This window comes from Arachis ipaensis, chromosome B02 (genome assembly GCF_000816755.2).
Source record: "Arachis ipaensis cultivar K30076 chromosome B02, Araip1.1, whole genome shotgun sequence".
NCBI lineage: Eukaryota > Viridiplantae > Streptophyta > Magnoliopsida > Fabales > Fabaceae > Arachis > Arachis ipaensis.
The window spans coordinates 9,639,968-9,653,052 of NC_029786.2; the positions used below are offsets into that span (position 1 = coordinate 9,639,968).

Sequence of the window (13,085 nt, forward strand, 5' to 3'; positions counted from 1 at the left end):
ATTCCTTTATTTTTTTACACCAATTAATAATTTAAATATAGTTTACATTCATCTTATAATGATCTCTATTTATTTTATTTATTTTATCCATGTAAACGTAAGAGTAAATTGCTAGTATGAATAAAAAAAGAGTAACAAGTTTAAAAAAATATCAATAATAAAGTGGTTAATTTAAGAGTAATATGTATGTTGTTATTAAAAACTTCTTCTCTAAAATAAAAAGCATATAATACTTTATCTTTTATATTTGTATCATGGAATATTGAATAATTGTTATTTGTATAAAATTTAATTGTCAGTTATTGTTTTAGAATAGGATTTCGATCACGAGTAAATTAACTAATTAATTGCACTTGAATTTTGTTAGGATTGGATAGTGTAGATTTGAAAAAGAGAATGTTTAGTTTAAATTTAAAATATTTTTTAATATAAACTCATTTTTATCGGTGTAAAAATGACAAAAACATAAAAAAATGCTAAAATTAAAGTATTATAAAAAAAAATATACGATGAATGATTGAACCAAGATATTTTTATTATATTTATATCATTAAATGTACATGTCGCAGTAACTATGTAACGAAAAATCAGTTAGAGAACAAAATATGTAACAGAATTAGTTTTGAGCTATAAATGAATTTCATAATGATACTATTTAATATTTATTGATGATTTTTTCTCGGTTTAATTTAATTTCTGATCTTATGAAATATTTTTCTTCCCACCGTCAACGAAACCTATAAATAAAGGACCTCATATGGTTTCCAATTTTTCTTTACACTACTATACAAACACTCTCTTCTTCGCTGAATCTCTCCGACTCTGATTCAGCGATTCTAATCCTTATTAGTTTTATTGCACTTTCCGAACTCAATTCTACTCTTAATTCAGGTTTGCTTCTTCTTTGGAATTTCTTTATTTTCTTCCTTAGTGTTCATATTGTATTTTACTTAAGTGGTGTTAAGTTGGGTTGATGGAGAACTGGGGTAACAGAATTTGGGTTTTGATGAGGGAATGGATTCTGCAGCTTCTTCTAATTGGGTTGTTGTTTAAGTTTTGGAAGAGATTAATAAGCAATGAAAGGTCTTATTGATGGGAATACTGTGTTTTATTTGGTAGTATCATGGCTATTATAACAACAACAAAGAGGACTGAACGGTTCCGTCGTACAACACCACCAACATGCAAGTATTGGCTGGCTGGGAGATGCAACAGAAATCCTTGTCAATTTTCACATAGCTTACCAACCTCGCCATCCAATGTATACTATAATGCCAATACGACATATAAGTATTCGAAGAAGCCCGATTCGTCCGTTGAGAAGATCGCCAGTTCCTCTGCTAAGAAGGCAATAAATTGCACACCCAAGGCCTTCAAGAAGCCAGAAAATTGTGCACTAAAGGCTGTTGAGTGCAGACCAGAATCTATATCTGTTGGCTTGGCCAGTTCCTCTGCTAAGAAGGCAATAAATTGCGCACCCAAGGCCTTGAAGAAGCCAGAAAATTGTGCACCAAAGGCTGTTGAGTGCAGACCAGAAGCAGAAGCTATATCTGTTGAGAAGCCAACCAAGTGTGAAGAAAAGGCTGTATTGATTGAAAAGACTGCAGACGTGGAAGATGTGGCCACTATTGCTAAGGCTTCCACTATTGCTAAGGCTTCTGTGGATAAATCACACAGTATTTGCAAATCTTGGATGACTGACAATTGTGTGCATGGTGACTTGTGTCAGAATTTGCATTCATGGTTTTATGGTGATGGGTTTTCTACGCTTGCAAAGCTTCATGAACACAACAAGGTATATACATGTCTGATTCCACCTTTTATTATTTGAAAGTACATTCAGTTTAGTGTATTTTGTCTTGGTTTAATTTAAAAGTTAAGTGAATATTGCAATTGAAATAAGTTTGAGGGCAAGGAAATTTGAATATAAGCAAAAAGTGAAAAACTACAGAGATGCCATAACTAAGTTGCAATAAATTAAAAAAAATTCAACACGAAGCATAGGTGTCTATATTGTATTAGTTATAAACTTATAATCCCAATATTTGTTTCTAAAATCTAAAGAATCCATTCTATAGAAGCAACCATGATAAGAGACATTAAGAACTAACTTTGGAAAATTGAGCCGTAATTTTTTAGGCCAGTGCTTAGCACCTGCTTCACATAAAAATAACCGTGTTTGCCTAGCTTAGAATAAATTAGAATAGAAGATCCTTAGTTTAAAATTGATATGGAAATGGAATCTAATACATTTTACATACACTGCATTTATTTTATTGTCATTCAAGTATTAAGCAAGACAGCAAGACAGCATTTATTTTATTGCCATCAACACGCATATTAGAAAATGTATATTAGAAATCTTACCCACCTTGCCGAAGAGTATCAAATCTAATCTAGGACACGCTTTTACATAAGAGCAACATTCTACTAATATTTAAAAGTGCCATTGAGTTGGATTCGTTTATGCTAATATTCAAATTTTGTTTATAGGCAATCACTGGCATTGCACTGCCGGCTGGTTCAAACAAACTTATTTCTGGTAGCACTGACGGCACAGTTCGGGCATGGGACTGCAACACTGGCCATTGTGTTAACATGATCCAACTTGATTCTCAAGTTACCTCACTCATATCTGAGGGCCCATGGATTTTTGCCGGTGTGAAAAATGCTGTGAAGGTATGTTTTATTGTAATAATGGTATCTTATGTATAGGAGCTTTAACTGTAAACTTATAATTTGATTGTGGTTGTTTTGTTCAGGCATGGAATATTCAGACGGGTGCAGATGTTATTCTTGATGGACCTAAAGGGCAAGTCCTTTCCTTGAATGTTGGCAATGATATCCTCCTTGCTGGAGCAGAGGTAAATTACCTTAGCTTGCAGTGATTTAAGATTTGTTTATAGTTAGCCATTTGCTACTGATTAGAACTATGACAGCTACTTCTGTTGTCCATTAGTTTTTAAAAAATCCATTTAAATTGCAGGATGGTGTTATTTATGCTTGGAGATGCAGCTTTGAGTCTCCTTTCAAAATGGTTGCAACACTAAGTGGACATAGCAAACCAGTGGTTTGTCTTGCTATTGGATGTCACAAGATGCTTTACTCTGGATCCATGGACCATAGCATTAAGGTAGTGTTTTTGTTTATTTATTTATATGCTTCATGTAATTTGCACACTATTCCCCTTTAGCTAAGCAATTTCTTACCCTGCTATCTACAGGTTTGGGACCTTGATACATTCCAGTGCACAATGACACTTAACGGACATACCGACGTTGTCACATCACTTATTTGCTGGGAGAATTACTTGTTATCGGGTTCATCTGATTGCACAGTCAATGTTTGGGTGTGCACCAAGGAGGGAACTCTAGAAGTGACATACACTCACACTCACGAAAATGTAAGTTGTTCAACCGCTAACGTTTATTCACAAATATGTTTATTCACAAATATGTCTTTAAGCTGATGTTTTGATTTTGTTTAAGAAGGAGGTGATTGGTTTGTCCAATTCATTTTTTTTATTTTTATTTTATTTTATTTGTTATTTTTATTTTATTTGTTATTATAGGCTGTTCTTGGACTGTATGGGATGACTGATGCAGAGGCCAAGCCAATATTGTTCTGCTCGTGCAAAGATAATTCAGTTCGTATGTATGAATTGCCGACGTGAGTGATGATTAATCTTTCATCTACTTGTCTTGCTACTTTTACTGGGCTTGTTTTTTTTAATATTGTAGCTACTTACTGTGGGCTTGTTTTTTTTACTATTGTAGCTACTTACTGTGTCTGCTTCTACAGGTTCCTAGAGAGAGGTCGACTATTTACAAGACAAGAAGTTCGATCCTTTCATATAGGCCCTAGCGGACTCTTCTTCACTGGAGATGGGACTGGTTTGCTGAATGTGTGGAAATGGTTAGAAGAGGCCAAGGTGCCAACATAGGAAAATACATCTTGAGTTACATGATGAGTTATTCTAATTACTTTAATGTGGTGACCTTATCTTTATTCTCTGAATGTATGAATTAACTGAGCATACTTGATGTTGGGGTTGGGCACATTGGTTCTTGAGATACAAGAATTTAGAGAAGTATTATTAATTCTCTGAAATATCAAAAAGATTGATTCTTGAAAGAAACAGCAAAAAAAAAAAAAAATCGAAAAAAAAAAAGTCCAAGGCTTTGAGCATCAATGGTTATGAGGGTCAAAATTGGCCTAAAAAGCTCAAAAGAGTTGTTCTCCCTAACTATATGCTTGTGGTGTGAAAGTGTCAAGTAATCCTTGAGACTGAACATTTAAAGTCGTGACCCAAAGCTATTAAAGAGTACGCTTAAGGCTCTGAGCACCACTGTTTGGGAATTTAAGCAAAGCTAAATTCGAATCCAAAGGGTTCCCCCAATTAAGTGCTTGTGGTGTTTATGTATCAGGTGGTAATACTTGAAAACAAAACACTTAGAGTCACGGCTAGGCTCAAAGGTGCAAAACACCAAAAGAAATAAAAGCTGTATTCAAGAATCAAGAAAAACTTAAAAGAAGAGAGTCAATAATATGATCCGAATTCTAGTTCTAAGGGATACCAATATTGCTGAACTTCAAAGGAAAGAGAGATGCCAAAGCTATTCAGAAATAGAGAGTTAATAGCCCCATTAAGTAATTAGACCTAGCTTCATCTGACAACTCTAACTTCCAATGTATAATGTAACATTCTATGTATTATACAATTCTCAATAAGACCATCAGTTTTGAAAAGCATGCTTGTTGTTTTAAATTCTTCATTTAACTTTTGAAATTATAATATCGGTTTTAATTTTTTTTAAGGAGAAAGAAAGAAAAAAGTGACCAATTGAAAAACTACATAATAATAGGCAACATAATTTTAGACTGTTAGAACTTTTCTGCAGCATTTAGGTCCCTTGGTAGAAAGCAGTACACCCTTACTTTTTTTAATTACAAGCTTCAAAAAGTTATTTGTAAGTATAAACCCTTTTGGTCATAGGATATTTCCAAGATGGAAAATTTGACTCTTAGTTGGAAATGCACTCAAGCTTTAAGTTCATGGTTGAAAAAATGTAAGGATGAAAATCTTGAGAGTTTGAATAAACTTTACCGTTTTAATGATGATGAGCATAATAAGTCTAATGTGCCAATTGAATTATTTGAGAAGACACCCAACTTGGAAACAATGGAAGTAAGGTATTACTATGATGAAACCCTCAAAAATAGATGAAGCTAGTAATAAGGAGATTATTGGAAACTTAAAAAAGAATTGTACCTCTTCAAATTATGTGTGTTGCAATCCATCAATGGGTTAGAATAGTATACTTGTCAAAGCAGCTGTGTCGAATGTCTGAAATTGATAACACTAGTACTATAGCCTTCCTCCAATCTGAAAGAATTGCACATAGAATCATGTGAGGCAGAGGCAGAGGCAGAGGCATTGCTACGTCAGCGAAAATATTAATACGCCCTGAGGAGTTGCAAGTTGAGTATTGCGAATCAAGTTTCTAGAAGGATTCAAGTTTCTTACAACTCGAGTGATGATTCGGTCTTCCACCATGATCTTAATGCTGCTGCAGTATGACAGTTTATAAGTCAGGTAATAAATAAATAAAGATCCTTCTCCAAATAAAATTTTATTATGTCCAAGAGAAATAATTTCTACACTTGGTTGTATCAACTGAAGTGATGAACAATTTATATTCAGTGATTTCAACTTTAAGCAACAGGATGGAATATTGATTAGTCTCAGGCATGGAATAATGACAGTTTCTAAGTCAGTTTCTAGAGGTGGTTTCAGGCTTCCATTTCTAAAAAAGTCATTGTTAATGAATGTAAATGCATGACAAGTTTGTTTCCCGCATCAGTTTTCAAAAACAAGATACGAAAATTAGATGTGAGAAACTGTGTCAAGTTAGAGGAAATTTTTGGAAAATATGAAGTCATAACTGCAGGGAAAGAAAATAATAAAGAGCTTTTGATGTTCCCTTGCTTAACCACCTTGACTCTTTGGGAATCGCCAGCTCTAAGGTGCATTTGGTCAGGGATGCAAATTCTAGATTGGCCTGAGTTAAAAGAGATGGATGTTTATCATTGTCCCGAGCTGAAGATGTTTGCAGATGATCTTGAAAATTCTACATATTCAAACACAGGATCTTCAAAATTCTACATATTCTTCACTTTGGACTACTTCAAGTGGACCTCCAAAACATCTTATTCCTCAAATTGTTGAGTTTCCATGATGACTTACATTCATTTCCAGATGATTTCGTCTCAACGATTCAACTAGCTGCTATAGAACAGATTGCAGTGGTCGAATTAGAATGAGTATACATAACCCAACTCACTTGAATTCGAATGAAGAAACATCACTCTGAAATTAGAAAAGGCCAGAAGAGGCATTTGAAAGCAATGCTAATTTGACAGCAGTAGCAGCACCTTCTTCTGCCGTTAAAAGTCCAGTATTGGCAGTTATATCGGTTTTAACATAACCGGGACACACTTTTTAGCAACAATTTTGTATATGCATTCATAGCAGCTTTTGAGAGAATATAGGCACCAAGAACCTTAGGCGATCCTTTTCTTTCTAAACACCCTTCTTTGAAATCTTTCAGAAATTCATTCAACACTTCATCAACTCTCTCTTCTGTAAGGTTTTCAGCATCACCCAAGATTCCTTTAGCCCATTCATTTTATACACGCTGAATTATTAGACATGAAAAGCAATAATAATGAGAGTTACAAAACAGAATCATAAAATAGTAATGGAGAATAAAAAGTAATAAAATACGCTTATTAGTAGAGCAACAACCAAATTTAGCGAAACAATCTAAGATCTACTAATTTTTTTAAAAGAAAGTTTAATTATTCTGTTGGTTTCCATAATTTCATCAAAATTTTAATTAGATCCTTATAGTTTAAAAGTTTGTATTGACTATTGAGTCTCTATATTAGATAAAAAATTTTCATTCGGTCTTTTTTTAGCATTAGCGTGTTTTTTTCTAAAAAATAATCATTAGTAAAGATTTAATTACAAATTTTTACCTAATATAATGATCTAATCACAAATTTTTAAACTATAAGAATCTAATCACATAATTAGTAAAATTATAGAGATTATTAGAATAATTAACTTTAAAAAAAAAAACACAAACAAACAAAGAGAGTATCCTACCTTTAACTTTCCTAGGGAGGATGATACATTCATAATTCTTGGTGATTCAGATAATTGGAGAAGAGGGAGAAGGGCTTCAGATATTCTTTTAGCACCATAATAATTTATTTGCAAGCATTCTTCATCTAGCTCGAATGTTTGAACGATTCCGGCTTTCTCTATTACATCATCTGATAATTCCTAAAAATTTCACCCAATTCAATATACTAAGAAAACATCTTAGCTTGTGTTTGGTTTATATTTTTTAAATTCTAAAATAGAAAATGTTGAAAAATGAAAAAATATGAACCAAACTGGGTGTAAAATTCTTACCCTGCTTTTCAATAACACTTGAGGGACCAAATCATTGTCCTTAATCACAAGTCCACCAATCCCTGCATTGTTGATCTACGAAATGCAATTCTTTTCTTCAAGAATAATATTCAAATATCAATATATATGACAAGGAAAAAGATAGAATCCATTTCAATTGAAAGCTACCAAGTCAAGGCTATTAATTAAGGCAATGAACTCATTCCTGGTTAGTATCCAAAATTAATAACATAAACCCTAAACATGACTCGATAGTAATTAAACCTCTTAGCATGCAGAGCTTCATACGAGAAGTTTAATTTATTAATTCAGAACAAATTCGTCAATTACATTTTTTTAGTGGAATTGTAAGGGAAAAAAATCCTTAACATGCAACTAACAAACATGAAAATAAATAAGAAAATCCCAAATATATATATAGTTGACTAAGTCAATGAAACTTATGTCTGAGTAGAAAAATGCAAACATGGAAAATTTATTTTCACATAATTCATTTTGTATCCCCTTTCATGCAAACAAAAAAAAAAAGAAAAAGAAAGTGATATATATATATATGGAATTTAATTTGTCAAGTTACCAAAATGTGGAGTTTTCCAAATTCGGATTTGATGAAATTTGCAAGAGAATCCACACTAGCAGGAACAGCAACATCAAGGTGGTGAAAGAGGACAAGATGAGAGAGATCTTTGAGAGTTTCCAAAGCATGAAGGCCTCTCTTCTCATCTCTTGAAGTCAACACAACCTTCACTCCATTTGAAGCTAATTGCCTTACTATTTCTATTCCAATTCCTTTGTTTGCTCCACTCACAACTGCATATCTGATTAATTTGGAAACTAATGTAACTCTATTTTTCTTAGAAAAAAAATACTGAAAATAAAAACTAAAACGAAACAGATCCTGTTTAACACCAAATAGGGTTTGAAGTGGGATAAAGTATATAAAAAAAAAGAGCATTGAAAATGGTAGTGTCTCCAGCAAGAATACTACAAGAAAATGGTGTTGTACTTTACTTTTGTTGTGCTTGTTCCATCTTTAATTTGAGGCTTTGTTCGTTTCTAACGGAGAAATCAGAGAAGAAGATATCATGAGCACTATTTCCATGCATGTATGCCACTTGCCATGATTTCCGTCTTACAAGTTTGCTGAGATAACATTCAATTTGAGTATAGTTTGTTTCGAGTTTTTAAGTTGATTAATTTGTTTCAGTTTTATAACCTTTAATTAAGAAGTTAGCCTTTTATATAGATTATAGTGAAAATCAGCATATTTTATCTACTAAATATAATTTTATATTTTTATTTTAGTGTTTCATATCTATAAATAAACACGATCTTAAAATATGTTATCTAATCTTGAATCTAGAGTAATTTGATCGTTAAAATCTCTTATAAGTATTATTTCCATCCGACTCAAAAATTGTAATTGATTAAAAGTCTCGGTCCACATTTAGAAAATCATACCAAATAGATACTGCTAAGCATATGTCATACAGATAGATTTAGTCTTTATTACAAACGGATTTTTGGTTACCGACGAAATTATTGACATATTTTGTCCCTCTGTAAGAGCTTCGTTGGAAATTATTTACCGACAAATTTTTACCAGTTACCGACGGATTTTTCCTCTATAAATTCTCCATCCATTTCCCTAAAACGTCAAACTTTCAGACAGATTTTTCGTCGGTAATTATAGACGAATTTTCCGACGGATTTTCGCTTTGTAATTACAAACAGATTTTCCATCGGTAATTACAGACAGATTTTCCGACAAATTTTACATCTGTAATTTGAATCTTGGAAAATCATCCCACACTCTGAATACAGACAGAAAATCTATCTGTAAATCCGTTAGTAAGGTAAAATAGAATTTTTTTAGATTTTTTCATTGCAAAATAAACTTGTTTTCATACAAAATAAATATAAATTTAATGAATACAAATTTTTTTCTAACTTATATTCGAATATTTATAATATTTCAAAAAATAAACAAGTTTATCGTATTATCAAACTAAAAGAAAAGTACTATAATAAACAAGCAAGTCAATATAATTCAAAGCATAAAGAAAATGTATTGGTACATCAACTATAATCCTAAATGTTTTTTCAATCATACTAAAACTATCAACCATACTAAAAGAAGTGTTATTCTCCATACTAAAACAGAAATTGGAAAATGCCAAAAATCTCCATATCAGTTTAGACCTCAGTTACAACAATCTCTCAGGTGAAATCTCAGCTTCTCTTGGGAATCTATTGAAATTAGAAGCACTTGATCTTTCCCACAATCAACTCACCGGAGAAATCCCTCCACAAGTTGGTGACATGAGCAGCTTGGGAGTCCTTGATCTCTCCTACAACAACCTTCAAGAAAAATTGGACAGAAAATTCTCTCATTGGCCGAATGAGGCATTTGAAGGGAACCAACAGCTTTGTGGAAGCCCTCTTGATCACTGCAACCGTGATGATGCTTCCAGCAGAGATGGGATTAATCCTAAAGAATTTAATATTTCTTCAAATTAGACTTTACTTGCATGGATTATAGGACATATAGCCAAGTTTTATAAAACATGATGACTTTATTTATATAATATATAGGCAGAGTTACATAACTAAATCTTATATTATGGTGATTCTTTTATCATACAATCCAATTCATAAAATCATTTAGTCAATCATACATTTTGTGATAGTCTCTTGCTTTTTGGAAGTTCAAAGTGACGGTATCAAATTACTTTCAGCATGAAATAAGACTTACTCATGAGATGGGATTGTCTGGGGTTGATCTGAATCAAGGACAGCCGAGAAGCATGTGTGTCGCGGAATTTCATTAACATCTGCATCTCGTCTTTGCTCAGCCCCATCTTTCTGGCCTGAAGTCAGATGGGAACAAACAAAACATAGGCATGAATGGAAGAGAGACATATTAACTGAAACAGATCCCTGCATCGGGGACAATGTTATCAACACCAATAAGGTCAGAATAAGAAAGTTCAGAGGTGTAATAAAGTCTTATGAAACAACAATCTTATCTACTTTAAGTGTTTAGATTTGTTCAATCACTTCTTACTCCATTTTCTGATAATTGACAAATTTTTTGCTTCTGGTAAACTCTTATTTATTTTGCTGTGAAGTCGTCTTCAACAGAAAAATCTGGCATTGTTATTAGCATGGATATTAGATTTGCATCCATGATAAAGCATTCTATGCTACTATTATAGATTTGTCCACAACTCCACATGAAGCATCCATTTAAGTGCATCTAATTGTGCATACCTAACTAAATAGACAGTCATCTATTCATATATAACTCGGTCATTGAAATTATTTGACTCTTAAGTCTTATCCCCACTATCTTAAAAGTTATATAACAAACAAGATTTAATTGCCTAATAGTGTATATGCATTATCAGCATCAAAATTGATCTCATTACTAAAATTAAGACCAATAGAGAATGCTAATATTTTTCTTCAATTTTTCATAGTCACCACCTGAAGATTCTATTGTCAATTAACATGAACATTCTCAAATAGTATAATACAACAGAACCTCAAACTCTTAACAAGCTCAAGAAAGTCCAATGCAATGAAAATTGATTGAAAAGCATTATTAATTTGTAATAACTAATAACCATAACCAAAATAAAAGAAAGAACACACCTTCTGGTCATCTCTGGGAACACCATAACCACTATAATACATCTGACCTACCAAGACCTGCATGTTTATGTCCCCAGCTTTAGCTTCTTTCAGTTAGCAGAACTCAAATATATATATATATAATCAGGGTTCGACCAATTTTACCAACTGCCACTGAACCGGTTGCTTGTTCCAGCTGCTTCACCACATCTTCCAACTCACCAGGGCAACTCCTATGTATTTTAATCTGCAAATGCCATTCAAAATTGCAATTACAAATTATTAGAATTCAAGTGTTTGTACAGAAACTGATAATTTTTACCATAACTATTATAACTTTTAAAAGCCAAGAAAGTTCAAAAATGTTTGAACAGCATAACAAATACTAACCTCATTCTGAATAAGTTCTTAGCACAGTAGACACATGGTATAAAGTATAAACCCTACAAATATTACCCTCTCTGCAGTCAAATAATTAATCACAATAAGCATGCAAAGTAGCTCAATTCCCACTTCCCAACCACTCAATAATCCGACCAATTTAAGCAGTACATGGAAAACCAAAGAGACAAAGGAAAGCTGTCCAACACAGTTTATCCATGTTTTGCATGCAATGCCATGATATAATAACATTACGTGCCATAGTCCTTTTAAGCATTTCCTTTGATGGTTTTACATGGTTTAATAATAACTAACAACTTCAAGCAAGGAAAAATACTACCAATCACAAATGCAAAACATGAGAAAACTTACACCCAATTTCATAAGCAATCCAAGAGGAAAAGTACCTAAATCTTGTGAATTGGGAAAAGGAAACACAGAAAACAAGTTCCGCTCTTTTCCATCTCTCACAGGAAATTCATCAAACACATGGCAAGCATAACAATACTGAAGCGAGACAATCTCTCAAGCATGTTCCTCCAAAAACAATAACAACACAATTAACAGGGAAATTGAAATTGATACCTTGAGAAGCTCATTGGCTTCAAGTGTCTCAATGAAAGAGGTTGCAACATTGGGGGTAACACCGGACTTTCCCACCAACTGGGTCTTGAGAAGCTCTTTCCTTTCAGTTAGCAGAACTCAAATATATATATCAGAAAGCTGTCTCTAGCACTTTTTCCATGAGGCTTCAATATATTGATTCCCTATAATAATGGTGAACCAAAAAAAAAGGACAGAGGATAAAATCCAGAGAATGGCCGTGATAATTAAAGCACGTAAAGGCAAGATTTAACTAATTGAAGTACACATCACAGATTCTCAACACATGCTGAAAATAGAATGTTTTAGTTTCACCTAGGAGCAAGCCATATAAACAATAAGATGAAAAGGAATTCGAAAAACCAACCTTGATTGGGTATTTAACTTCAAACATACCAAGTTGGCAAAGAAGTCGGTGTCACCAGCTATCAACTTTGACGACATGCTGGTCTTGGCACAGTCCAAGCTTGTCAACCTAAAGTCAATAGAGAAATCCGATTTAGTAACAAATAAGATATACCAGAGCTAGTAACTGCATCGCACTTATGGCAAGAGAAGCAAGCTCTGATCAATACAAAAATGCAGAATGGGAAACCTGTATTAGTAGGCAATCGATACCTTGACGGAGAGAATTTTACCATTGTATTACAAGAAACATTCAATTCATCCCAACACGAGTTAAGAAATAACTAATAAACAGTATCTCACAGAATTATACCACAAAGAAAAGAGTAACAAGATCACATAAGTCATCAAAATGTTTCATACCTTGCATTTATCAAGACCTCTTGCATTTAGAGCTGCAATTTAAAGAATCAGACTTTATTCGAATATCTGCTTACTATATATTAAATAATAGTGACAAAGTTAATTAACCATTAATCAAATTTACCACTAAATTGAAACCTCGCCGAAAAAATTGTGCGCTATTAGTCATGAAGTGAGAATTTGTTTTACATACACACTTTATTTTTCGTCTCCG

General features: G+C 33.0%; 3 protein-coding genes and 1 pseudogene across 6 annotated transcripts in view; 1 reads left to right on the forward strand and 3 right to left on the reverse strand.

Moving 5' to 3' along the window:
* The window catches only part of LOC107624831 (zinc finger CCCH domain-containing protein 48-like), a 16,831-nt gene continuing 4,454 nt past the window's right edge, over positions 709-13,085 (forward strand). Inside the window, exons 1-8 of one of the 3 annotated variants that reach the window (XM_016327298.2) lie at positions 709-891; positions 1,120-1,795; positions 2,494-2,679; positions 2,763-2,864; positions 2,987-3,133; positions 3,224-3,403; positions 3,572-3,669; positions 3,802-4,119. In XM_016327298.2, coding sequence (XP_016182784.1) covers positions 1,124-1,795; positions 2,494-2,679; positions 2,763-2,864; positions 2,987-3,133; positions 3,224-3,403; positions 3,572-3,669; positions 3,802-3,943 — 1,527 coding nt within the window. In that variant the 5' untranslated portion in view covers positions 709-891; positions 1,120-1,123 and the 3' untranslated portion in view covers positions 3,944-4,119. Of the gene's footprint in view, positions 892-1,119; positions 1,796-2,493; positions 2,680-2,762; positions 2,865-2,986; positions 3,134-3,223; positions 3,404-3,571; positions 3,670-3,801; positions 4,120-13,085 lie in introns of those variants that run through there. The other 2 variants (XM_021115382.1, XM_021115381.1) reach the window with 2 other exon arrangements.
* LOC107624835 overlaps positions 4,518-13,085 on the reverse strand; it is a 44,187-nt pseudogene continuing 35,619 nt past the window's right edge.
* LOC110262416 (type I inositol polyphosphate 5-phosphatase 4-like) lies at positions 9,504-11,267 on the reverse strand. Of its 2 annotated transcripts, XM_021115388.1 has the most exons (4): positions 11,141-11,267; positions 10,342-10,423; positions 10,239-10,287; positions 9,504-9,974 (listed from the first exon to the last, which is right to left on the reverse strand). In XM_021115388.1, exons 1-4 carry the CDS (start codon positions 11,201-11,203, stop codon positions 9,743-9,745), a joined length of 426 nt encoding a protein of 141 aa, XP_020971047.1. In that variant the 5' UTR covers positions 11,204-11,267; the 3' UTR covers positions 9,504-9,742. The 2 variants fall into 2 exon arrangements, with proteins under 2 accessions (XP_020971047.1, XP_020971046.1); XM_021115387.1 differs by having other exon boundaries at positions 10,239-10,423.
* Positions 10,607-13,085, reverse strand: part of LOC107624838 ((+)-neomenthol dehydrogenase-like) — a 37,946-nt gene continuing 35,467 nt past the window's right edge. The window contains exons 8-12 of the transcript XR_002357054.1: positions 12,872-12,903; positions 12,471-12,578; positions 12,086-12,267; positions 11,285-11,366; positions 10,607-11,197 (exon numbers count right to left, since the gene is read on the reverse strand). The gene's annotated coding sequence lies outside the window, so the exon portion shown is untranslated. The remainder of the gene's footprint in view (positions 11,198-11,284; positions 11,367-12,085; positions 12,268-12,470; positions 12,579-12,871; positions 12,904-13,085) is intronic.